The following is a 27,844-nucleotide window of genomic DNA, read 5'->3' as shown; positions in this document are numbered from 1 at the left end:
TCCATCACCTCTGCTAGCTTTGTTTGTAGTGAGGTTTCCTAAGGCCCACTTGACTTCACACTCCAAAATATCTGGCTTTACGTGAATGATCATACCATTGTGTTTATCTGGGTCATTAAGATCTTTTTGGTATAGTTCTTCTGTGTATTCTTGCCACCTCTTCTTAACATCTTCTGCTTCTGTTAGGTCCATCCTGTTTTTGCCTTTATTGTGCCCATCTTTGTATGAAATGTTCCCTTGGTATCTCTGATTTTCTTGAAGAGATCTCTAGTCTTTGCCATTCTATTGTTTTCCTCTATTTCTTTGCATTGTTCACTTAGGAAGGCTTTCTTATCTCTTCCTGTTATTCTTTGGAACTCTATATTCAAATGGGTATATCTTTCCTTTTTTCTTGTGCCTTTCGCTTCTCTTCTTTTCTCAGCTATTTGTAAGGCCTCCTCAGACAACCATTTTGCCTTTTTGCATTTCTTTTTCTTGGGGATGGTTTTGATCACTGCTTCCTGTACAGCATTATGAACCTCCATCCGTAGTTCTTCAAGCATTCTGTCTATCAGATCTAATCCCTAGAATTTATTTGTCACTTCCACTGTATAATTGTAAGGGGTTTGATTTAAGTCATACCTGAATGGCTTAGTTGTTTTCCCTACTTTCTTCAATTTAAGTCTGAATTTTGCAATAAGGAGTTCATCATCTGAGCCACAGTCAGCTCCCAGTCTTGTTTTTGCTGACTGTATAGAGCTTCTCCATCTTTGGTTGCAAAGAATATAATCATTTGATTTTGGTATTGACCATCTGGTGATGTCCATGTGTAGTGTCGTCTCTTATGTTGTTGGAAGAGGGTGTTTCCTATATGTTTGTTTTGTTTGCATGTATGCTCTTTGAGCCATTTTTGTTTTTAAAGCTATGGAACTCTTTGTCAGAGGAAATCTTAATAGAAATTTAGACATCTAAAACAGTAAAAGTAGTTCTCTGTAGCGGGTCCCTATCATTTCCTTACTCTTCCCCATAAGACATATCTGCTCTACACAGTGAAAACCACTTCCCAGAGCAAGTGACCGAATGTCTATCATTTAAGTATCTGTTGAATTGATATCAGGGCATAGAACTTTTATAAGTTGGGAGCTTAGGAAATTATCATTTATATGAATCTAAATCAATATTTTGATATAGAAATAATGAACCTTCCTACTAACATCTAAAATATGACTTTGTAATTTGCAAAATACAAAAAAATTGCAAATCTTTTTGATGTAGAATAATAGAACTGTATGATGTCAGAAGTGGAAGAGATCATCCTTAGTGATCTGTTTAAGGATAGGGAGATAAGACTCTAAAGAGAAAAAAGTCTTTAAAGCTGTGTTGCAGCCAGTCCACGGTGCTCCTGTGTTAGTCCTCCTAGCCCAGTGCTGTCTCTCAGTTCTTGGTCAAAGCTGCACAGCCAGTTCATGGCCAGAACCAGGGCAGGCAGCTAGTTTTCACCATGCTGGGACTCATGCTTGTTTACAGTTTGTAAAACAGCAAGAAGTTTTCTTGGCTTTAATGTTAGCTTTGCTCCAAAGTCAGAACTGGACATGTAACTACAGACTGGTTCCAAATCGGGAATGGAGTACATCAAAGCTATATATTGTCACCCAGTTTATTTAACTTAGAGTACATAATGAGAAACACTGGGCTGGATGAAGCACAAGCTGGAATCAGGATTGCTGGGAGAAATATCAATAACCTCAGATATGCAGATGACACCACCCTTATGGCAGAAAGCGAAGAACTAAAGAGCCTCTTGATGAAAGTGAAAGAGGAGAGTGAAAAAGTTGGCTTAAAACTCAACATTCAGAAAACTAAGATCATGGCATCTGGTCCCATCACTTCTTGGAAAGTAGATGGGGAAGCAATGGAAACAGTGACAGACTATTTTTTTGGGCTCCAAAATCAGTGCAGATGGTGACTGCAGCCATGAAATTAAAAGATGCTTGCTCCTTGGAAGAAAAGCTATGACCAACCTAGACAGCATATTAAAAAGCAGAGACATTACTTTGCCAACAGAGGTCCATCTAGTCAAAGCTATGGTTTTTCCAGTTGTCATGTATGGATGTTAGAGTTGGACTATGAAGAAAGCTGAGCACCAAAGGATTGATACTTTTGAACTGTGGTGTTGAAGACTCTTGAGAGTCCCTTGGACTACCAGGAGATCCAACCAGTCACTCCTAAAGGAAATCTGTCCTGAATATTTATTAGAAGGACTGATGATGAAGCTGAAACTTCAATATTTTGGCCACCTGATGCGAAGAATTGACTCAGTTGAAAAGACCCTAATGCTGGGAAAGATTGAAGGTGGGAGGAGAAGGGGACGCCAGAGGATGAGATGGTTGGATGGCATCCCTGACTCAATGGACATGAGTTTGAGTAAACTCTGGGAGTTGGTGATGGACAAGGAGGCCTGGTGTGCTGTAGTCCATGGGGTCACAAAGAGTCGGACATGACTGAGTAACTGAACTGAACTGAACTTGCTCCAAAGGTGCTCTGTGGATTGTTTTCTGTTCTTCCATTTGGTCTTGAAGTTTTCTGAAGGGCCTTGAACTTAGGCTCCTTAAGTATTTCAAGATGCCTTTCCTTATACTGGTGTTTTCATGTGATTAAGTTCCATCTGTCAATAAATCTAGAGTAAATCTATAATAAACTATGTGAAAGGTAAAGATGTTCTATTATAAATTGAAAATCATCATTTTATTATTTACCTGTGTGAGTGAGCATACAAACTGTAGCTGAAAATCTTGTGGAAAATTAGTTTTCCTGTCTATCAGTGATATTTATATTAAGGGAATAACAGACACTTGAATAGATGTCTGTGGTAGGTCACATAGAACTTGGTCCTGAACACTTGGAGTTGAGGTTCCCTAGTCAGTGTCTCAGGTAATCCCACATTCTCCAGGTCCTTCTAGGATCAAATAGACTCTTGTGTTGGATTTTCTGTCTCCCTCTTTTTCTCTATGGGCTCTTCCTACTTGTGGTCGATGTTGGCACTGTTATTTAACTAAGTAGGCCCTAAACCTGGCTGACTGTGTAGTAGACTCACTTGGGGAACTTAACATTTTTTTCCTAGGACCCCACCCTGGATACTCTGAATTAGAATCTCTGGGACCTGGGAATCTGTATTTTCAAAAAGATTCCTCAGGTGAGTTTGGTCAGTTAATAGACCTAAGTTCTAGAAAAAGTCATATAACTGATTGTAGCTCTGTGACTCAGTTCTGAATCCTTAGGGGAGAGAATTTGACTGACTTGTTAGATATCAAGTTGAGGTCCCCCCCCCCCAACTTTTTTTAAAATGGGAAGTGTGTATGTGTGTCTCATAGTGGTATAGCATGCATATATCTGCTTCTTAGTGATGAATGAATAAATAGCAGTTTTGAAGGTTGTTATTAAAATTGAATGTGGCTGGATATATTCCCCAAGTCACAGAAAAAATAACTGAATGGAGAGACTACTTCAATTTTAAGCAAAATTTTCCTTTGTTGAAAAGAAATTCTTAATTTGGTGTAATCAAATCTACCATATTTTCACATTAGGGTTTGTACTTTTGAAGTCTAAAATCCTTAGCTGTCCAAATCTATGGTTTTTGCTTTGGACACCATTAGAGAAGGATTACAAAGAAAAATTTTTAGAAGGAGTTCAGCTGGAAATGGAAGAATTGTGGATAGGAAAGAAAGAATGAGCCTACCTCAATTTAAATTCCAGATTCTTTTCTATATAGATAGTTGTGTTGTCTTCAAATGGAACAATTTAATTTTTTCCCTTCCATTTTTTTATGATATTTCTTTTTCTTGCCTTATTGCCTTGCTTAGACTCTCTAGTGTGATAGAGAAGTGGTGAGGGTGGATGTACTTGCCTTGTTCCCAATTCTATAGTCAGTCTTTCACCATTAAATATTATATTAACTACAGGTTATTTTGTTGAGTTCCTTTATTAGGTTGAGGAGGCTAATTTTCTGAGCTTTTTAAAAAATCATGTTTAATTTTATTAAGTGCTTTTTCTGCATGAATTGATGTAATTATGATTTTTCTTCTTTAGTCTAGAGAAAAAAGATTTTTCTTCTTTAATATGATGTCGACTTCATTGGTTTTTCAATATTGAGCCAGTCTTGCATCAGAGGAATAAATTCTACTTGGTCATATTGTATATTATTGAATTTAATAAATTTTTTTAAAGGATTTGTGTGTCTATATTTGAGCAGGATATTGGTCTATAGTATGTGTGTGTGTAGAATTTATTTTTTTGGTACTATCTTTGTCTTGTTTTGGTATCAGAGTAGCACAGGCTTGTAGAGTGAGTTGGAAAGTATTTCTTCCTCTCGTTTTCTGAAAGATATTGTATAGGATTGGTATTAATTCTTTAAATGCTTAGAATTCTCCAGTGAAATTGCATCTACTGAGATGATCATTTTACTTTAGTTCATGTTGTTACCATTTCTGATGTTCTTTATTCCTTGGTATGGATTTATATTTCCATCTAGCATCATTTCTTTCTGCTTGAAAGACTTCTAACATTTCTTACAGTGCAGGTTTGCTGGTGATGAATTCTTTCAGCATTTGTAATGTCTGAAAAATCTTTATTTTGCCTTCACTTTTGAAATATTCTCTGGGAATAGAATTCTAGGTTGTCAGTTTTTTCTTTCTACTGTCTTCTCTTTTGCCTTGCTTCTGACAAGAAATCTGCTGTCATCCTTTTTTTTGTTCCTGTGAATGAAACATGTGTTTTTTGTTCTGCTTTTAAGATTTCTCTTTATTACTGGGTTTGAGCAATTTACTTATCATTTGTTTTAGATTTCTTTATGTTTTTCGTGCTTGGGTTTGTTGAACCTTTTGGATTTGTATATTTATAGTGTTCATCAGGTTTAGAAAGTTTTGGCCATTATTTTTTTCAAATATCTTTTCTGTCCCTCTCTGGGAATTCCATTTCCTGATATTTGAGGCTGCTTTAAGTTGTCCCACAGGTCATGATCCTCTGTTTTGTTTTTGAGATCTTTTTTCTCTGTTTGATCTTGGATAAGTTTTAAAATAATATCTTTAAGTTTACTAATTTTCCACAGTGTTAACTCTGTAGTTAGTCCTATTTAGTGCATTTTTCACCTCCTATATTGTAGCTTTTGTCTGTAGAAATTCATTTGGTTCTTTTTAAGATCTCCCATGTCTCTAACGTTTTGAACATGTAGAGTACAGTTATAACAACTTGGAATGTCCCAACTGCTAATTCTAATATTTATGTCAGTTCTAGGTTACTTTTTTGTCTTCGTTATTGGTTATTTTTTCTTGATTCTTTGCATGTCTGGTAATTTTTTATTGACTGCCAGGCATTGTGTATTGTACCTTGTAAGGTGCTGGGTATTTTTGTATTCTTATAAGTATTCTTGGGCTTAGTTTAGTAGTGTGAGACAATTGTGGGCTCATCTCATTTGTTTTCCATATCAAGGGATTGCTGTGGTATGTTGCTTGATGTTTTGAAAACTGTTGTTTCATATGTTTTGTCAGTTAAGCTATTGACACTTTGAAAGAGTTTGATCCTTCTGGGTCATGCTTTTAAGGTTTGTTAGCTAGAACTGAAATAGTACTTGGTCTGGGGATAATTATTAGCCATTGCTAACGTAACACCCTACTGTGTTCTCTGCCTCATGCATTGTGAGTCATGAGGGGTTGGTTTGTTTGTTTTGTTTTGTTTTTTAACCTTGGTTGGTGGTAACAGGCTTTATTTTTGTCCCTTTGTGAGTAGCAGGCTATCTCTAAGATTTATTCCTCTAGCACAAGTAATTTACACACACACACACACACACACACACACACACACACACACACACACACACACACACACACACACACACACACACACACACACACACACACACACACACACACACACACACACCCCAATACTGAAGCTGTATACTCAAGGAGGACCCTTTGCAGGTCTCTGGAGTTCTTTCTATGTAGCTCTCTCTTCTCTAGTACTCTGTGCTGAGAAAAAGTAGATCTAATAAATAAATAAAAAGCAGTTTATAATTCCTGAATATCCTTGAACTTGGATAATCAGCTCTCAGGGAGGCCCAAACGACTGCCCATGGAGTGCTCAGTACCATGAGCTCAGTGTTCTGAAGACATTTTCAGTTGCCCTTAGGTGTTAGCAGTGGGGCTAGATTGCTTTTTGAAGGGAGTAGAGGAGGAAAAGACAGAGAAATATTAAATAAATATTACTGAGTGAAAGAATGCATATGAAAAGACTACATACATGTAATTCCAACTATATGAGAGTTTGGAAAAGGCAAAATTATGGAGACAATAGAAAAAAGAAAAATCGGTGCTTGCTAGGGTTTGGGGCAGGAGCATGGAGGGATGAATAGGTGGAGCACAGAGGCTTTTTAGGTCATTGAAAATACTCTGTATGCTATAAAGCTGGATACATGTCATTATACATGTCTAAACACATAGAATACACAATACCTGAAGTGAACTGTAATGTAAACAATGAACTTTGGGTGATAATGATATATCAATGTAGGTTCATCAACTGTTATGAACTCTGATGGGAGATGTTGATAATGGAAGGTAATACATGTGTGAAGGCAGTAAGTATGTAGGAAATTTTCTAATCTTCCTTTTAACTTTGCTGTGAACCTATAACTTCTCTTATAAGAAAAGTATTAAAAAAATCAATGAAGTAGAAATTGTATAAATGTATACAGTTGCAGAAACTCCTATAACTTTATAGTTCGGTGCATTTTTAGTGTGTATTAAATATAGATAAAATTGTGATTTCAGATCCTAGCTTTGTCTCTTACAAGCTGTTGATCTTGGGAAATTAAGTTTTTATTTTTATTTCAGTTTCTTTATCTGTAAAATAGGAATGATAATAGTAGCTCTTTCACAGGTTGTTGGGAAGATTAAATGAGGTAATACATAAAAACTGCTTAGAACAGTATATGACACATAGCTAAGTGCTGGTAAATATTAACAAAGTTTAGAAATTGCTTGCTCTTGTGCAGACTATCTGCTCTTTTTAAATGGGGTAATTAACCTTCCTCTCATAGGTTTGGCTTGAGGATTAAATGAGTAAGAACATAAAAGCAAGTCATCAGTGAAATAAGCTATTTCCATAAGTAGCCTTATGAGCTGCTTGAAAATTACACGTTAAAAAAATTAAATTTAAGTCTTTTTTTCCTGGTAAGGTAGTAAAGCTTTCATGAGCTCTTTGGGATGGTCTGTGCCTCCACTGTAGTCTAGGATTATGAGTTGCTACTTCAGAAAAGTGGGAATAGTTTTTGAACTGGGAGTAGTTTTTGAAAAGGTGGCATGGAAAAGTCATGGGCTTAGGAATCTGGCAACCAGGAATCAGCTGGAATGTCACTACTTCCTAGCCTCAGATTTTGTTTTCTGTTAATCAGGGAAAATAATACTGTCCCACAACCTTGGCAAGGTTTTGACGGTCAGGTACAGAAACTTAGGTAGGAGTTCCACTGTAGCTACAAAAGTATACAAATAGTCACAGTATTTATTAACCATTGAGGGATAAAGTTGTGTATCTGGAGACCCTTTTGATTTTCATACATTGCATTTGTTCAGTGTTTATTTTTTCCTGTAGTGGAGATTTTTAAAATTCTTTTTGTTAAATTTGAACTCCCATCCCTTGTGCTTAAAATTCATTTATTCCATAGGCTGTTGCTACTATTTGGATAGTTCCTTATTTTCTGGATTGCTTTTAGTAACAGTATTTGAAAGCATGAGTATCAGATCACGATAATGTCTGGATTACTTACAAAGCCTGTAATTTGTAAGGTGAAGCAATTCTGTTTTTTTATAATAAATAATACTCTTTACCTTGGTTTAGTATCTTTTAGTTCACAAAGCACTTTCTCATTTTTCTTTCATTTGATCCCTGAGATGGGCAGTGCAAATGTTATCTCTTGATGGGGGAGAAAGTTGATGTGTGAAACAGTAAATGGTTTATTCTAATCCCACAGAGAGTAAGGGATTTAGCTGGGATTGGAACGCAAGCTCTCTGATATTTAGTCTCGGGCTCTTTCCATAGAACCACATGTCATTTTTGTGAGAAAGTCTTGGTTAAAAAACAAAAAACAGGCCAGGGAAATTGCTATTAATGAATGGTTGTTTTTGTTTTACTAAAACGTTTAAAAAAAACAGCCATAATCTTACAGAAATGTCGGCAATATAGAAAACTTTAAAAAAACCAGATACCCCATCACCCATGCATACTTCAGTGTTCTTTTCCTACAAACAAGGGTATTCTCCTTTATAACCACAATACAACCACCAAAATCAGGAAATTAACATCGATTCATTACTACATCTAGTCATTAGACTGTTCATATTTCAGTCATTGTCTCAGTAACATTCCTTACACCAAAACGATCCAGTTCAGAGTCACACGTTGCATTTATTTGTCCTGTCTCTTTAGTTTCCTTCAGTCTGGAAGAGATCTTCAGTCTTCTCTTGATTTTTCATGACCCTGACACTTTTGAAGATCACAGGTCAAATATTTTTTAGACGGTCCCTCAATAAGTTTGTCTGATGTCTCCTCAAGATTAGCTTCAGGTTAAACATCTTGGACAGGAATATCATGCGCGTGTTAGTGTGCTCCTCTCTTTGCATTCTAGTCATTTGTCCATTCCTGATGGTGATCACTTTAATGACTTGGTTAGGTAGTCTTTGCCAAAGTTTTACACTGAAAAGTTACTTTGTCATTGCAATTAGTAAAGATTTTGTGGGAAGATACTTTAAAACTACGTAAATACTCCATTTCTCATTAAATTGTCAATTTACTCATTTTCATCAATGGGGTGTTGTGGTTTTCTGTTTGTTTGATTGGTTAATAATCTGTCAATATCCTTATTGATTTTGATGCTCACCTTACCTAGACTGGCAGTGGGAGCCTTATAAAGCTGTCTCTTGTCTCCTTTAGACATCTCCCCATCATTCTTTGAGAGCTTCTTTTTCTAGTACAATAAGATGTTGCAGTCTCATCCTGTACTTTCTCTGCCCCAGCCCTGGAATCCAGTATTTCTTCAAGGACCCCTGGTTCCTTTTAGAGGATGGTTGTATTTAGAAGCCAAGGTCTGGTTACTGGAAATGTTCATTGCTATTGGTGTTGTTCCTGCCAAGGCCTTTTCAGTAGACAGACCCAGGAAGTATGTGTGTATTAGTCAGGTTATATTTACAGTTCTCTATTATACATTTATTGAAAACCTTGAGTTCACACTAATACCTCCAATTTAAATCCAACTCCACAGAGTTCATTCTAGTTTTCGGTAGTTGGAACTGTGAGAAACTTGGCATGTCTTACTGGTCTTGGACTTGCATTGAGTGTGCTTCTCCATCACCTTCTGCCCTATGTGGATGCTCTCCTCATTCACCTGCTTTCCTGGGGTCACAGTGCCTAGGTCCATGGTTTGACATGATCCTGCTCTCCCACTGGGGTTTCCCTGGTGACTCAGAAAGTAAAGAATCTGCCTGCAGTGCAGGAAACCCAGGTTCAGTCCCTAGGTTGGGAAGATCCCCTGGAGAAGGAAATGGCAACCCACTCCAGTGTTCTTGCCTGGAGAATCCCATGGACAAAAGAGCCTGGCATTCGGCTACAGTCCATGGGGTCACAGTTGGGAACGACTGAGCGACTAACACTTTCACTTTTGCTGTCCCACTGCCCTGTGGATGCCCCAAATGCCCTCTGAATCCCCAATATGCTGGGCAAGTCTCCTCTGACCCCCACGTAGTCAGCCTCCTCATCCCTGCTCTGGCTCCCCACCTGTCTCTAGGGTCCTCTGCTTGGACATGCTCCTCACCCTCTTGGGCTCTGACACTCATACTGGACTGTCCCTCCATGGGGCACACCGTTCACGCTCTGCTTGTATTTTAACATCCTGGTTGTTGCTGCCCTTGAGCACTGATGCTCTTTTCACCCCCACTCAGGTTCGAGCTTCCCATCCCAGGGCGCTTCCCCTCAGCAGATGCCTTCTTCATTCATTCTGATTTGACATTATATTGGCCAGGCCACCTCCCAGTGTGGGCCTTGCTCATGATCTGATGTCACTTGTCCAGTCACCCCTCTGTAGAGACATTTTCCTCACCGTGCTCAGGCTTTAACATCTCATGCTGAGCCATTGCCAATGTGGGCATCTTCCCTGCTCTGCCCACATGATAGTTTTAGGAGTAAATTGTTCAGAAAGAGCAGAAGAAAACTTAGGGGAGGCTTTTAAAAAGATTTTTAATGGCAAAGGTACTTATTGATAAGGAAATGGATGCCATCTTTGCTGATGCTATGTATATGATTGGAGAGTCTAGATTTTGCACTGTTGCTCAGCACAGGGAAGAACTTATTAAAAGTGCATGGAGTACTGTACATTGTGGAGGGGCGCATGGGCTCTGTCTTCTCGGGATCCAGCTTTACTTCTTCGAGTTTACTTGCTTTGCACATCGTGGTATAAGAATCTTTCCATAGGAATCAATGAGTAAGGTAAAACTTTGTAACTCCTCTCACAGCAGTATCTGTGTATCTTTATTAATCTGATCCTGAGAACATTATTAGAAATGAAAAGTTAAGTGCAAAATCTTGAAATGACATGTTTGTATAATTATATGACTAAGTTAATCATTTTCTGACAAGTCTCGACAATGACAGCGTTCTTCTATGGAGGCATTAACTTGTTATGGGTTAGAAAGCACCCTTTGATACAGCATTTTCAGCCTGGAAAAACAGCTTTAATTTCAGAGGCTATTGAAACAAATGGAGACTTGTTGGAAATATTAACACTACCTTGTTGTGTGTTTATCTAGCTTAAAGGAATCAATGTTTATTAGGTGATGTTTGCTAGCACATTCTGAAGTGTATACAGTTTCTTTTGACCGTGTTGTCAACTTTAAGACAGGTCAGTTGGTATGAATTTTGAAATACCTCAGCCCCCTCAGCATATCAGTTTGTAACTAAGGAGACAGTGTGCTGAAGTTTTACCCTAGTCCATAGAAAAATAGGCTGCTGTTTTGCTTTAGAATACTAACTGGTGTGAAGATCTGATAGCTGTTAAATAAGGGGTCCCAGTACTGTGTGTGTCTCATTTAGTACTTCTAAATAACACTTAAAGGTATGAGGGCCTAGCATTAAGGCATGGTTACATTATATAGCAAAGATTCATCTTCTGGGGAGTTAGTGTTACATTTTTCTCCTAATCTCATAATATGTTGTAATCGAAGAAAAGTAGGTCCTAATTGAAAGCTGATGGTCCAGCAGAGTGATCAATAGCATGATGCTTTTTAAAGAAAAAAACCAGCTTTCCTGCTGCCTGAATATTGTCAGAGCTTTTGTCTGTTTCATGACTTCAAGCTGAGTGTACTTAATCGTGTTGATGACATGGCCCTGAGCACTGAGCATGGCCCTTCCAGGGCATCGCCGAGAGTCATGTTCAGAAAAGTGTGGTATTGAATAAGAATGCTCTCTTGGCTTACTCTCAGTCTTCATTCTCCCAGAGGCAAGAACTGAGCAGACCTCCCTTCCTTCAAACACATTTTAACTGCTTGTATGTCATTTTTTCGTATTTAAGAGTGGAGACTGTTGTCAGCAGGTGTGACTTATTGATACCTTTGACTCCAGAGGAAAACATCTTTAAAGAATAACAATCAGGTGTAAGCAGGGCATATTCAGTAGCATACTTCTTGTTAGAGAAAGAGAAACAGTTATTGGGAACTAGAAACTCTGTGTCAGATGTTGGAGGAAAACTCATTCATCAAACTTTTATTGTGCCAGGTTTATGACTAGGAATATGAGAAGACAGTTGGTGCCCTCAAGGAGCTCCCAGTCTAGTGGGGAAGACAGATACTTAATTAGAGGCACAGTGGTGGTTCTCCTGGTTACACATTGGGATAAGTTGGGGAGGTTTAAAAAAAAAACACAACAATGCCTGGAGATTCTGATTTAATTGTTCTGGGGTGTGGTCTGAGCCTCAGGACTTTTAAAAGCTCCCCAGGTAATTGTAATTGCATCAGGGTCAGATGTGTTAGAGCTGCAAAAATGTGGAAGTGCAATAACATTTGCACAGAGATGGGAGCACAGAGAAGAGGCACTTAACTCAGTCTAGGATGTGAGGGTGGGGGGTTGAGAAGGCTTCCCAAAGAGGAGGAAATGCCTGAGCTAAGGCTTGATGAATGAATTTGTCAAGTGGAAAAGACTAGAAAGACAGTTCTTTGCAGAAGAGCAGCTGAATAAGGTAGAATTGCAAAGCGGTTAGTGCTTTTGGGTGATCCATGCTGATTCTGCCATTTCCTTGCTTTGACTTTGGCTAGTTTATCTTCTGAGTTTCAGGGTCCTCATCTCTAAAGCGGGGGTAATAACACTTATTGGGTTGTTGAAGATTAACTGAGATAATGCATGTAAAGTGCTTAATCATATAGTCGTGCTTTGCACATATGAAACAGTAGGTACAAGTAGTGATATGGTAATGATATTGTCACTAGAGAATTGGAGCATGGTTTGTTCAGAGAGCTACAAGTAGTTCCCTATGGCTGGATCTTAGGGTGAAAGACCACGTGAGGAAAGGGTGGATGGCAAAAAAAAAAAAGAGCTTGGCTGATGGGCAGAGTTCCAGGTCATGGAGGTATAGGAGTGTGAGGCAATTGATGATGGGATATCATGGCAGAAGCAGGACATTTTCATGGTAATATGTTAAGATACGATGTGCTCTAGGAAATCTTGGGTCTGTATTGGAAAGTGGCTCAGAACATGGTATCCTTAGCATCATTACATGTACTGAATTGGCAGGAGTGTTACTAGGACAGAAATTGGATTTTCAGTCCAAAGGATTTGAAAATATATTAAGAATCTTAGAGAGTAATGGAGGAAGTAAGTAGTCTCAAGGTAGTTCCACAGAGTCTCTGGAAATTGTTATTGTATTAATGGTTTAATGAAAATATTAAGTCTCTTGGTCATTTGCATTTAGAGGAGAAACTTAAAAATTAATTTTTTGATTTGTAGAGAAGTAGAAAATGCTTCTATCTTCATTGGCTTCAGTGGCCCTTATATATATTGCTTGGTATGTTATTTAACTTGTCACAACATGAATCACTACTACTTCTACAGTACAACATGTAAATGATCATGGATAAGTATGACAATAACATATATAGTCTGGTTTGTTTTTAGTGTGGTAGTCAGCATTTTTTTTTTTCCCCTGAAGAAACTGTCATAATCTTTGGCTCCATGTAATAGAACTCTGGCAGCTATTTGAACTGAGTAAGAAAGTTAGGTAGGTTTATAATTCATTAGAATGAGGCAATGACTATGGGTAACAGTAGAAGAGAAGTTAGCTGCATTGTTTCCACAAATACTTTTTTCCTTTGAAATCTTTTATTGCAAAAGCACTGTTGAAATGGATTATTGAGGTACATCTTATGTTTATTTTATGTTGTATATACTAATTATTTAGATGAAGAGTTCCATTTAACTAGACCAGTGGTTCTTAAGCTGTGATCACTACTTCAGTAGCATCACTATTATCTGGGTACTTATTGGAAATGCCAACTCTTGGGTCCTGCCCCAGATACCCTGGAGATGGGGCTTGAAATCTCATCTTTTAATGTGCTGAAGTTTGAGTACTCCTATCATTTATTGAAGTTTTTTAGACTCCGGGAAGGCTAGCCTGTACTTCCTTTATTCCTTTTCAATATTGATTCTGGCTGTGTGCCAGGGACTGTTTAGGTGCCTGGGAAACACTCGTGGGTATGACAGACAACAATGCCTGCTCTCCTGCAGTTTACATTTATAGGAGAGAAACAAGGTTGTGATTGCCGTGATGTGTAGAATTAAAATTCAGTGGTAGAGAGTGTGTTGGGGAAGACTTTTTGAGGAGGTCAGGTATAAGTTGTATTTTGAATGACAGGAAGAGCCATCTATTGATGATCAGTGCAAAAGGCCACAAGGTAGAAATGAATTAGGTGTGTTGAGGGGCAGACAGAAGGCCAGTGTGGCTAGAATGCAGTGGGCAAGAGGAGAGAAGTCTGAAATGAAATTGGAGATAGGTAGAGGCCAGATCATGTAGGACCTTGTAAGGACTTTATCCCTCCTCATTTTTTTTTTTTTTATTATAATAAAATGCATATAACATAAAATTTATCAGCCTAACACATTTTTTTTTGTATTTGATTTTCTTTTTTAAAGAAATTTATTTTTAATTAAAGAATAATTGCTTTATAATATTGTGTTGGTTTCTACCATGCTTCAACATGAGTCAGCTATAGGTATACATATGTCCCCTCCCTCCTACCTTGCACCCTATCCCACCTCTTGGGGTTGTCACAGAGTACCTGTTTGAGCTCTCTGAGTCATGTAGCAAATTCCCACTGGCTATCTATTTTGCCACCCTTATGGCAGAAAGTGAAGAGGAACTAAAAGGCCTCGATGAAAGTGAAAGAGGAGAGTGAAAAAGTTGGCTTAAAGCTCAACATTCAGAAAACTAAGATCATGGCTTCTGGTCCCATCACCTCATGGGAAATAGATGGGGAGACAGTGGAAACAGTATCAGACTTTATTTTTTTGGGCTCCAAAATCATTGCAGATGGTGACTGCAGCCATGAAATTAAAAGACGCTTACTCCTTGGAAGGAAAGTTATGACCAACCTAGATAGCATATTAAAAAGCAGAGACATTACTTTGCCAACAAAGGTCTGTCTGGTCAAGGCTATGGTTTTTCCAGTGGTCATGTATGGTTGTGAGAGTTGGACTGTGAAGAAAGCTGAGCGCTGAAAAATTGATGCTTTTGAACTTTGGTGTTGGAGAAGACTCTTGAGAGTCCCTTGGACTGCAAGGAGATCCAACCAGTCCATCCTAAAGGAGATAAGTCCTGGGTGTTCATGGAAGGACTGATGATGAAGCTGAAACTCCAATACTTTGGCCATCTCATGTGAAGAGTTGACTCATTTGAAAAGACCCTGATGCTGGGAGAGATTGGGGGCAGGAGGAGAAGGTGATGACAGAGGATGAGATGGCTGGATGCATCACCGACTCGATGGGCATGAGTTTGAGTAAACTCTGGGAGTTGATGATGGCCAGGGAGGCCTGGCGTGCTGCGATTCATGGGGTCGCAAAGAGTCGGACATGACTGAGCGACTGAACTTAACTGAACTGATCTATTTTGCATATGGTAGTGTATACATTTCCATGCTACTCTTTGTATTCCTCCCACCCTCTCCCCCGCCCCGCCACCCCATATCTACAAGTCTGTTTTCCATTTTTAAGTGTATGGTTCAGTGATATTCAGTACTCTCATTGTTGTACAACCATCACCACCATCTATCTACAGAACTAAGACTTTGGTTTTTACTTTGAATGGTATGGGAAGTTTTGGGGAGGTTTTGAGCAGAGGACTGCTAAATAAAAGGATTAATAAAAGGATTATCAGCCACTGAATTGAAATCTGACTGTAGGAAGGTAGGGAGAAGGCAGTGAGACCAGTTAAGGTATTACGGTAATTGAGATAAAATGTTGATGATCTATCAAGGATGGTAGGTTGGGGATGGTGAGACTCATTGAGATTCTGGGTATATTTTGATGATTAAATCAACATACTTTGTTTGATTGATTTGGCATATAAAACAGGACTGAAGGATGATACCAGATTTGGTGTTTTTTGTTTGTTGTTGTTTTTTTTTTTGCCTGCGTAACTGGATATCAGGAAGTGCAGGTTTGAGGAAGAAAAGTGCCATTTGTTAAATTAGAAATTCTTCTTAAAGATCCAGATAGGGATGTTGAGCAGGCAGTTGGATGAGGGAATCTAGGGTCAGGGAAGAAGTCAGGTTGGAGACAGGACTTTGGAGCTTATCAGCATTTGCCTGGTAATTAATACCATGAGACTGAATGAGATCATTTAGATAATGAGTGTAGGCAGGAAGAGGTCTAGCACTAAGTTCGAGGGTAAGAGAGTTTCTCTGAGAAGGAATCAGCAAAGGAGCAGCCAGTAACGCAGGAAGAATACCACTAGAGAGTGATGTCCTGGCAGGCATGTGAAGAAAGTGTTTGGAGAAGGAGGGCAAATCATTCAGCTGTGTCAAATGCTGCTGAGAGGTTAAGACAAGCATTTGAGATTGACCATTTTGGCACATTTTAGCGATGGGGAGGACATTGATGATCATGACAAGTTGTTTTGGTGGTGTGGTGAGTTCAGAAGCCTGGTTGAAGGGTTGAAGAGAAAGGGAGAAGAAGCAGAGATAGTTTAGACAACATTAGAATGTTCTTCAGTTAGACAGCAGATCTGTACAAACCACCTTAAGTTAGTGGCACAAGTTAATGCTCCAGTGTTAAAAAAAACAAATTTGGTATGTAACACCTTTGCATGCTCATGTTTGTTCCTTTCAGCTTTTTAAATAGAGAAAAATAAACTTAAAAGTGGACATTTGGGTTAAAAAAATGCGTGGAATCTTTGAGGAATCTCCATGGAGTCCTAGGGTCCCGCAGAACACACTTTGAAAGCCGTTATCTTAATCCAGAGGAATGAAATTCTGAGATGAAATTCAGCCAGTTGCAAAACAGGCTTAAAGATATTTCTAGGTTTTAGAGGGAATCTTGGTGCTCTTCAGATGAACTTAGAATATTCCTTTCTTTCAACAAACCCTCTACTTTTAGATCATTTGAATCAAGGGATGTTCCATATGGTGTTTTCCACAAATGTTTTGGTGACCATGGGATGCTGACCTTGTTGGTCTTTTTGTACCCTCTTGCAGGGGGGAAAAAAAGTTCAAAAGCCTTTTTAAATAGCTTTCTTAAAACATGAGTTTTCTTTTAGTTAAGATACTCTGACTTATTGTCTAATTTAAAAATTATATGTGACAAAGGTATATTTAAATCCCTTGAATTTTAGAGCAGGCAACTCTTTTCACTGTAGGTACTTATTTAAAGCACATTTGAAATTTCTCTTCAGTAAGGAAATGATGGTTCTTCACAAGAGAAATAGTAGATCCCTGATTGGCAACTACTCCTGAGGATTTGGAGGGAGTATTACAATATTGAGTCTAAGATGCCATTATTTATAAGATGCACTGTTATTATATGTACTACTAAGAAAGAAAAATTGCCATTTAGACTTGTAAGATGCAATAGATTGTAAAACATGGGAAAATGAGGGAGAAAAATTTCATCTTAGAATCAGTGAAACCCAGAATTTGAGTGCCTGGAGGTCTGAGTTGTAGTTCTGGCTGTGTTTCTAACTAGTTGTGAGACTACCAAGTCATTTAGACTCTCTCTGCTTTAGATTCCTCACCTGTATGGTGAGGATGATGACTGATTCACCTACCTTATAAAATTATGATGAGGATGAAAAGAGGTAAATGAGATAGTTATTTTGGAAAGTGGAATCTGCTGGGCAAATTCAAGGTATTTAGTTGATGGCAATTCCCTTAGATCTGATTAGGCAACTCAAAGTTTCTTCTCTGAGGTTTTTGTCAGGTTTAAAATAGAATTCAGTCATAGACATTTGAATGTGTAACATTTTGTTCTGCTAAATGATTTTCTTGCAATCTGGAAATAATCTTTTTATTGTAGTTTTAGAATCAAAGAGAAAAGAGAAAATACAAAGATAATATAACCCCGATGTTCTTGTCACTCAGAATGAACAACTGTTAACATTTTGTTAGTGCTGTGATCTTTTTAAAACTTAATATGAAATATTCATGACATAAAAAGGTAAAAGGATATAATAATGAACATTCATATACTTGCCATTGCCAATGCAGGGGAAGCCCCTTCCCCCGCCCCGCCTGTGAGGAAACAGTATCTTAAATTTTAGATTAGCATCCTGTCTTCATAATAGCCTAATGAGATAGGATACTGTTTCTCTTGAGTCTTTAACACCTGTAAGTAAGCAAGTTAATGTCATCACCTGAATATTTTATCCTGGAGTATGAGGGAAGCACGTTACATTGTGCTAGTGTTGCCTTGGTTTGAATTTCCTCAAAATTTTTCTTTTGGTTTTGGAGACCCAGCTGTATAAATGGGAAATATGACATCTGTAAATTCATAACAACAGCTAACCTATTATGTGCTAGACATTGTATCTAGGCAATTTTTGTTTGTTTTCTTTATGTTTCACAATAATAATTCTGCTTAGGTATTTTCATTTTATAGATTAGGAAGGCTATGGCTCAGAGAAGTTGAGTAACTTGTCCAAAGTTCCACGGCCATTAAGTTGCAGAGCTAATGATTTTAATTAAGGTTTGCCCTGTACCACAGCCTGCATATTCTGTATCATGCTGCCTTAGTCCTTGTCAGTAATCATGGTCTGTTTCTTTTGTAGGCAAAACCCAGAGACCACATTTGAAGTGTATGTTGAAGTGGCCTATCCTAGGACAGGTGGCACTCTTTCAGGTATTTGCATGTTTCATTATGATATGGCATGTTTGTTTATTGTGTGAGATAGCCATGCACATCAGATAATATGTGAATATTCTAAACTGTTATTTATCTTTAAGTGTGTTTAAGTGTCTTTCCCTTTTATCTGTGCCAACATCATCCTAGGAAACAATTTAAGAGTCATTGCTTTAACAGCCTTGAATTATGGCTTTATTCATTGTAACCATTGGGTTTTAGTTTGCATCTTTCAGAGATACCTGGAAGTCAACATTTTAGTATGAAATATTTTCACCTTACTAATAAGGAGGGTTTAGAATTAGGTTATAAAATAATATAAAGGGAAATCTCTGCCACTGAACTGGGAATAGATGTTTGAAATAGATTTAATTCAGTAAATTTTATGTCAGCTGGTTAAAAAAGAGGTTGAAAATTAGTTAAACACCTCCTCTGACTTTAGCTTTTGGACTAATTTGGACATGTATTCCTGGACAACAGGGTCTTGGATAAGATTAGAGTATCTTGTTCAGGCTGAGTAAATCACTTCTTGACCTAAAATCCTTCCTGGTTAATGAGCAAAAATCACCTTCTGGCCTAGTGTTCTTTTTCTTGGTGCCTAAGAGAGTTGGAGAAGACTCTTGAGAGTCCCTTAGACTGCAAGGAGATCCAACCAGTCCATCCTGAAGGAGATCAGTCCTGGGTGTTCATTGGAATGACTGATGCTGAAGCTGAAACTCCAATGCTTTGACCACCTCATGCGAAGAGCTGACTCACTGGAAAAGACCCTGATGCTGGGAGGGACTGGGGGCAGGAGGGGAAGGGGACAACAGAGGATGAGATGGCTGGATGGCATCACTGACTCGATGGGCATGAGTTTGAGTAAACTCCGGGAGTTGGTGATGGACAGGGAGGCCTGGCATGGTGCAATTCATGGGGTTGCAAAGAGTCAGACACAACTGAGCGACTGAACTGAACTGAAGAGAGTGATGTGTTTGCCAAAGATATATTAGGGAGCATCTCTTGGTCTACACAACAGCAGTTGTGTATATTTATTTGGTGTTTATGAAGAATGAATTTATTTGGATTAGAAACTTGGAGTAATCAGGATTCCAATGGTAGTTATGCCTATAATTGGCTGTACAACCTTGGGCATATTTTCTACTTCATTATTTTAATTAGATTGTAATGCTCATAAAATAGTTACCTTTTGATGAGTATCTATTGTTCTGTTGTCCTACATGCTTGATGTACCTAGTCAGTTCTTACAACTCTTAAAGATAGTTGGATGGCATCTCCATTATGCCTATGAGAAAACAGCATCTGAGAGGTCAGATAACTTACCAAGATCATATAGCTACTGTGTGGAATAGCAAGGGCTTTTGGTTCAAGTCCTCTTCACTCTGCTAAGTTGCCTTCTGGAGGACAGTGACCATGTTACACACATCTCTCCATGGCATCTCCAGGGCTTTGCACAATGTCACCAGCATTTCTTAAATGCATTTCTCAATATCAAAAGTGAAAACTGTGTGAGCTTCACTTTCTGAATTAATGAGATATGTGATAAACTTATTGGGGCTTTCCTGATAGCTCAGCTTGTAAAAAATCCATCCACAATGCAGGAGACCCCTGTTTGATTCCTGGGTCAGGAAGATCCCCTGGAGAAGGGATAGGTTACCCACTCCAGTATCCCTGGGCTTCTCTGGTGGCTCAGACAGTAAAGAATCTGCCTGCACTGTGGGAGATCTGGGTTCAATCCCTGGGTGCTTCACTTTCTGAATTAATGAGACATGTTATAAACTTATAGTCATTCTGGAGCTAGAATGTTAATATTCATCTTAAGTTATGCCTCTTACTGTGCAAACTACTGGATTGAGAGGGGAGGTAGCTGATACTAGGTGTTCGAGCTGTGGTGCCTCTGTGAACCTCCTTGACAGAGCAACTAGTTGGTGATGGCTGTGATTTGATAGATTTAGGGACAAAATTTGTCTTATTTCTACAGTTGCTAATGCTCCACTTTTCAGTGCTATAGTTATTTCCTCCCAAAGTTAAAATGAATTTTTTTGGGGAATATGAACAAAGTTTGAGTACAAATAAGACGGAAGAGTATACAAAATGAAAGTCTTTACCATATCCTCTTCTCCCAGTTATCTAATTCCTTTCCCTGTAGGTGACTCTTGTCTCATTTAATCCCTTTAGTTTACTTTTTAAAAACTTAAAATTTTGAAAATATTTTAAAAGATAAGTTACAGGAGTAGTTAAGTGTATACTTGCCTTCTTTAGAGTCATCAGTTGTTACTGTTTCGCCTTCTTTGCTTGATCACTGTATTTTTTTGCTAAACATTTTGAGAATAAGTTGCAGACATTGTGACCCTTCACCCTTAAATACTTTAGAATGTATCTCCTAAGAATAAGGGCATTTTCTTAAATAACTGTAGTCCCATTACTGAAATAAGAAAGTTAGTGTCTTTTGTCCATATTTAATCAGTTGTCCCAATAATATATAATAATATATATAATATATAATAATATATATAATATATGTAGTATATATAATAATAATACAGCACTTCCCCTCTGTGATCCAGAATCCGATTCAGGATCATGTAATCCATTTAGTTTTCACAGCTGTTTAGTTTCTTTTTTTTCCTTTTTTTTTCCTGTGTTTAGTTTCTTTCAGTCTGGAATAGTTTTGCAATCCCTTCCTCCCCTTTTTAATCTTTATGTCATGTTTCTGAAGAACCTAGGTGTCTTGTTTTGTAGAAAGTCCCTGGGTTTGAATCTGATTGTATCCTCATGATTAGATTCAGGTTGTGGATTTTGGATAGAAGTATTTCAAATATCATATGTGTCCTTCTCAACGTGTATCATATCAGCAGAGATGTGATGTCTATTCCATTATTTGTGGGAAAAAATACATAAAACCTTTGCGAACAGTTTAATAGTTACAGAGTGAGTATCTTTGTTACTGTTATCTGGGTGAAGACATAATAATACTGCCTGGTTCTAAGGAAATTCTGGTCCTGTCAAGAGAACTCCTGCCCTTGACCTGTGCTTTGGCCCTCTTCTGAAGTGCCCTTTTAAGGCAAGGAGTATGTAGGGTCTGTGGGACATGCTTGCTTAGATCATGAATCCTTCCATCCTAGACAAGCTGTGAGTACCTCACATCTAAGAATTTCTTGACCCAGTGGCCCCAGGCTTATTTCCAGAGTCTGAGTCTTCCCTGGGGTCTGTCCTGAGGGTCGACTGGCTGCTGGTGTACACACCCCTAGACCCAAAGGGTGGCCTCAGGGTATCTGTTTGTGGGGAGTAGGGGATGGCATGGAGCTTGGACATGGGAGTGGAGGTGATTGCATCCCTTTGTGTGAGGTTCCTGGCACTGTGGGATGGAAAAGGGAGAGATGGCCAATGGCCAGTTTTACGTGAACCATGTTCCTACGTAGAACTCTCAGGAATTCAAGAATTCTCAGTGTGAATCTAGCCTTCCAAGTACTTATGATAGGAAAATGGAACATATTTTATTTAATAGTTGGTTAGCTTATTTCATATCTTTGAAATGTTTAGACATATGGTTTGTGGACCTCAGTTTGTACTCTTGCCTAGGTCTAGGCCCTGTGAATGTTAGAGGTGGGGCTGGCCAGCGCCCCAGAAGTCCCTGCCTCCCTTTTTCCAAAGGTAGCTACTAGCCTGACTTTTATGATACTCATTTCTTTGTTTTTCTTTGTAGTTTTACCATATAACTTTACCTCCTTGAAAAATTTAATTTAGTAATCCTGTTTCTGAATTTTATAGAATTATTCTGTATGTAGTTTTGCTGCTTTTTTGCTCAAGTCTATAAGGGTCCTCTGTGTTGCTCTGTGTACTGTAGTCATTTATTTTCATTGCAGTGTAGTACACTTTAAGATTATAGCACAGTTTATTCTACTGTTGAAAGAACTTGAAGTTGTTTGCAATTTTTGGCTATTACAAGCAATGTGGCTGCGATCTTTATATCAATACATAAATCCTGGTGCATGTAAACATATACATAGGATATATACCATACTTGATTACTGGATCACGCTAACCTGTTTTTCAAAGTTGATCTTGCTTGTCTATACTACTTCCAGCAGTGTTTGGTCTTTGTTGTTCAACATCTTTACAGTCCTTAATACAATTAGATTTGTTGTTTTTTTCCAACCTGATAGTTGTATAGTAGTATCTCCTCATTGTTATTTGTATATTTTTCTGGTGACTAACGAGATTGAGCACCTTTTCATACACTATGAGCACCTTTTCATACACTATTGACCTCTTAAAATATCTTCATTTTTAAAGTGCCTGTTCCAGGCTTACTCATTTTTAAATTTTTTCTGTCTTTTCCGTGTTGTTTCATAAGAAACTGTTTGTACATTATGTATGTTATCTGATCAAGTGGGTTGTAGATATTGTCTCCTACTCTATAGTTTGTCTTTCACTGTCTGATATCTTTGGTCAGAACTTCTTGATTTTCATACCTACAGTTTATTGATATTTTCCTACTCTATGGATATGAAGCCATTATCCTATATTTTCTTCCAAGAAACTTATAGTTTTGTCTTCCACATTCTTTAATATGTCAAGTATTTTAATTTTCTATTAGATGATTAATATCCAGAAAAGCTAAACCTAAACTTGATTCCTTATCCATAATTTTTAAAAATTGGGAAACTAAATAAAGCCAAATTACTAAAATATGCTGTTCTTCTACATAAAACATGTTTTTATAAAATGGTCAGGTACTTCTAAGTAACACCTAAAAAATTACCTCACAATAAAAGGATGACAAATGTGAGAAAGATCAGTAAGAAATATTATTAGATGTTAAAGACAGTTCTTTTTCCCATCGATTATTTTTCACGTCTGAACTAGTGAAGGTGTTGTTAACTGTCATGTGTTCTGTGCTCTGAAGAGCATCCCATGACATCTATGGAAGAGACGTGTAATTTGTCCGTTCTACTTAGATATTGCATCCAGGCTTATGACACTGAGTGGTACCTTCTCCCAAAGTTTGCGCAAATAAAATTTGGGTACACACGCTGAACTCACGGTACCGCTTACTTTGTTTGGGAATTCGTAAGGTTTCCCAGTTGCTAATACCAGTGAATAAGCTGTCTAATACTTGATTTTAGATAACTTTTGTTTACTTCTACAACCTTTCTTTTTTCTAACACAACTTATATTTGCCTTTTTCAGATACTATTTAATGCATTATTTTTGCCATTTAGATGACTGTAAAGAATCTGTCTTAAAATTAGTCTTTGTTTCTTGGATCTGCATCTCTGATCTCTGCCAAAATATCTGAATAAACTTTGGTATAAACCTTATGCTATACAGTACTAGTGTCTGGGCATAATCTTCTCTTTGAAGTTTGTTTGCATCCCCCAGAGGGATTAATTCCCTGCTGTGAGAAGGTGGGTTAGAGAGCACTGAAAGTACTTTATGGGTCTTTAATTGGAGGAGTCAGTATAGGTTTTGTTCTATAAATTTCTGTGAGAGTTTCATTCTTACGATTTTTCTTATACTGTAATATAGTATGTTCTCATTGTAAAAAAAAAAAATATACAAAATTTTCCACTTATTTGAGTATGTATTAGCAGATTATCATAGTGCATATTTTTTCTATTTATCTTTAAAATTTTAGTAGCTGGTTTTCATACTAGTTTTTGACCACATGTAAAATTTTGAAAAATTATAAAGAAGAGAAAAATTATCACTCAGTAATAACTAATGTTTTGATTTGTTTTCTTATAGCCTTGTGTATAAATATGTAAACTCCCCCCAACTTACGTTACATACGTGTTTTTCTTGTTCTCCTTTGAATCATTAAACTTTTCCTAAAATTATTAATATAGCTTTGTAAAAATCAATTTAGTTGCTATAAATTATGACATCATATCTATGTGCTATATTTACTGATAATTACATCTTTAGATTGGTTCCAGGGTTCTCCTGTTGTAAATAATGCCAGTGAATATCTCTTGTGTATAATCTTGTTATTTAGGTATGTGGTTTTAATGTTTAGAAAAAGAAGTTAGATCATTTTGAGTAGATCGTTGATCTACTTTGTTCTTAATTTTTTAGTGCCTTTTTCTGCTGGTTTCATTCTGTGTTCTCCAGTTTGTCTATTTGTTCAAGAACCCACCTTACATAGGCATCCCAGAATAGGAATACAGTCATCTCCAGTTGTGAAAGTTCCCAGAGCTGAGTTCAGTCTATCTGACTGAAGGTCTCGGAAAAGGATGCTCTTGCAAGAGAGACGAGCCTGCCCAGTCCCATGATCAGATGGTACTGACCATGCTGACACTCTGGAATTCATTTCAGACACAAGTGTCTCATTACAGCTGGCATCTCTGAACCTGTTGTAAGCACTCTTCTTGGGCACTCCCACTTCACACTGGGAGTGGCCCGCACGAGATTCTCAAGGCTGTTCCCAGACCAGCCTCCCTCTGTCTGCTCTCCTCCCAGTGTTTTTAATGCATTTGTCAATGGCCACTTTTTAAAAAGAAGTAGATAGTCAAGTTGAGAAACTGTTGTGAGAAATCTGTGAAAAGAAGGCTTAAGATATGATGCTTTGGTTGACTGAGTTTTTCAGCTACCGTGGAGTTGAGCAGTAACCTTAAAAAACAAAATGAAACAAAACATCTGGCTTTCAAATCTCTCCTAAGTATTTGTTCACATTTCTGTATTAGCAGTTTCATGAAGAAAACTGAGTCTTGGCCCACTTAAAATGATTGAGAACCAGATTTGTTGTTCTTAAGCTTTCATTTATAGGAATCTGATTCTGGGATCTTTGCCTGTGATCAGTGTATGATCATCATTAGCTATTTTTAAAAAATTGACTTGAAAAATAAACAATTTATGCTAATTCTTTAAAAGATGAAGAGGAGGAAAAAAGCCTTTCTGAGAGTTGTTTTCCCTCAAATTAAAATATTCTTAGAGGCATTAACAAAATTTATCATCTTCTTGTTTTCAATAATAATAGGATAATAAATCACAGCAAACTTTTAAAGAATGGTGATAAAATAGCTAACATTCATTGAGTCCTTATTATGTCCCAGTTATTTGTATTATTCCTTTTTAAACCTTGACTAACCCTCTAAGATGAGTCTTACTTTTGAGGAAACTGAGGCTCAAAGAGTTTAATGTATTTGTCCAAGTTGGACAGCCACAAGTAGTAGAATCAGGACTTTAACTTCATTCCTGTGACATCTTCCCCAAAATAGCTGTCTAGTATGACCTGCACATGCAGTAAGGAAATCAGATATATAGGAGAAGAAAAATCAGGCTTATAGAGAAAATAAGGGGAGAGACAGTTTTCATTCATGAAAGATGCAAATTTCTTTTTTTAAAATTGAAATTTAGTTGATTTATAAAATTGTTATTTTCAGGGGTATAGCAAAGTGAGTCAGTTGTATGTTTGTGTATATATGTGTGTGTGTTTTCAGATTATTTTCCATTATAGATTATTACAAGGTATTGAAAATTGGTCCTTGTGCCATATAGTAAATCCTTGTTGTTTATTTGTTTTACATATAGTAGCTTGTATCTGTTAATTGCGTATTCCTCATTTATCCCCCCCGCTCCCCCTTTGCTAACCATGTTTGTTTTTTATATCCAAGTCTGTTTTTGTTTTGTATATAGATTCCCTTGTACTGTATTTAGATTCCATGTATAAGTGATATTGTATAATAATTGTCTTTTTGAGTTACTTCACTTCTAGGTCTCTTCATGTTGCCGCAAATGGCAGTATTTCATTCTTTTTTTTATAGCTAAGTAGTACTCTACTGTGTATGTACACCGCATCTTCTTAAACCAATTGTCCGTTGATGGGAACTTGGGTTGTTTTCATATCTTGGCTATTATAAATAATGCTGCTATGAACATTGGGGTGCATGTATCTCTTTGACTTAGAGTTTTTGTTTTTTCCGATGTTTTTTGTTTTTGATTCAGCATGATTCAGTTCAGTTTAGTCACTCTTTGTGACCCCATGAACTGTAGCACGCCAGGCTTCCTTGTCCGTCACCAGCTCCTGGAACTGGCTCAAACTCATGTCCATCAGGTTGGCGATGCCATGCAACCATCTTATCCTCTGTCATCCCCTTCTCCTCCTGCCTTTACTTTAGCTTTTAGTTTGCTTTATTTTTAAATTTTTAAAAATTTTTTGTTAATTTTATTACTTGATTACTTTAGCTTTTATTTTGCTTCTTCTGAATTTTCCAGTAAAATTAAATACACTTTATAGAGTGTTAAGATATGGATCCTGATTTGTAGCAGTGTAATAGGGGCAAATTACCACTCACTCAAAAGACCTGGATTGCTTAATCTTTGTAATTTCTCTTAACTCTAAGTGCCTGACACTCCAGTTAGAAAACATCTTGTTTGGGATAGAGGCGTGGAACCTTACCTCACTGTACTCTTCAAGCTGACTTTAAAAAGTCAGGGGTAGTTTTGAGAATTACAGTGTGCTTTGTATTTTAGGATTGTTAGAATGATTGTTTCTTTAAACTAGAGGTGAGCCTAGTGAGAGCTCAGTGCAATTAAGCTTTTGCCCACCACCTAATGAAATAAGAAGTATCATCTCAATTGCATAGATAAGAAAAATAGGGTTCCATGAAAGCAGAAATTGTTTCTTGAACTTGTTTATTCTAACATCTAGAGTAGTACTTGGCATATCAGTTCAGTTTAGTCGCTCAGTTGTGTCCGACTCTTTGCGACCGCATGAACCGCAGCACGCCAGGCCTCCCTGTCCGTCACCAACCCTCGGAGTCCACCCAAACCCATGTCCATCGAGTCGGTGATGCCATCCAACCATCTCATCCTCTTTCGTCCCCTTTTCCTCTTGCCCCCAGTCTTTCCCAGCATCAGGGTCTTTTCAAATGAGTCAGCTCTTCGCATCAGGTGGCCAAAGTATTGGAGTTTCAGCCTCAACATCAGTCCTTCCAATGAATACCCAGGACTGATCTCCTTCAGGATGGACTGGTTGGATCTCCTTGCAGTCCAAGGGACTCTCAAGAGTCTTCTCCAACACCACAGTTCAAAAGCATCAATTCTTCAGCACTCAGCTTTCTCTATAGTCCAACTCTAACATCCATACATGACAACTGGGAAAACCATAGCCTTGACTAGACGGACCTTCGTTGGCAAAGTAATGTCTCTGCTTTTTAATATGCTATCTAGGTTGGTCATAACTTTCCTTCCAAGGAGTAAGGGTCTTTTAATTTCATGGCTGCAGTCACCATCTGCAGTGATTTTGGAGCCCAGAAAAATAAAGTCAGCCACTGTTTCCACTGTTTCCCCATCTATTTGCCATGAAGTGATGGGACCAGATGCCATGATCTTAGTTTTCTGAATGTTGAGCTTTAAGCCAACTTTTTCACTCTCCTCTTTCACTTTCATCAAGAGGCTCTTTAGTTCTTCTTCACTTTCTGCCATAAGGGTGGTGTCATCT

General features: G+C 37.8%; 1 protein-coding gene across 8 annotated transcripts in view; it reads left to right on the top strand.

Moving 5' to 3' along the window:
- The window catches only part of DENND1A (DENN domain containing 1A), a 520,849-nt gene that overhangs the window by 25,617 nt on the left and 467,388 nt on the right, over positions 1 to 27,844 (top strand). For 7 of the 8 annotated variants that reach the window (XM_043469511.1, XM_043469514.1, XM_043469510.1 and 4 more), the window contains exon 2: positions 18,326 to 18,396. In XM_043469511.1, the coding sequence (XP_043325446.1) occupies positions 18,326 to 18,396 (71 nt within the window). Of the gene's footprint in view, positions 1 to 18,305; positions 18,397 to 27,844 lie in introns of those variants that run through there. The other variant, XM_043469513.1, reaches the window with a different exon arrangement.

This window comes from Cervus canadensis, chromosome 5, assembly GCF_019320065.1.
Source record: "Cervus canadensis isolate Bull #8, Minnesota chromosome 5, ASM1932006v1, whole genome shotgun sequence".
In the NCBI taxonomy this organism is placed as follows: Eukaryota; Metazoa; Chordata; class Mammalia; order Artiodactyla; family Cervidae; genus Cervus; species Cervus canadensis.
This window is presented reverse-complemented; position numbering and strand designations above follow the sequence as displayed.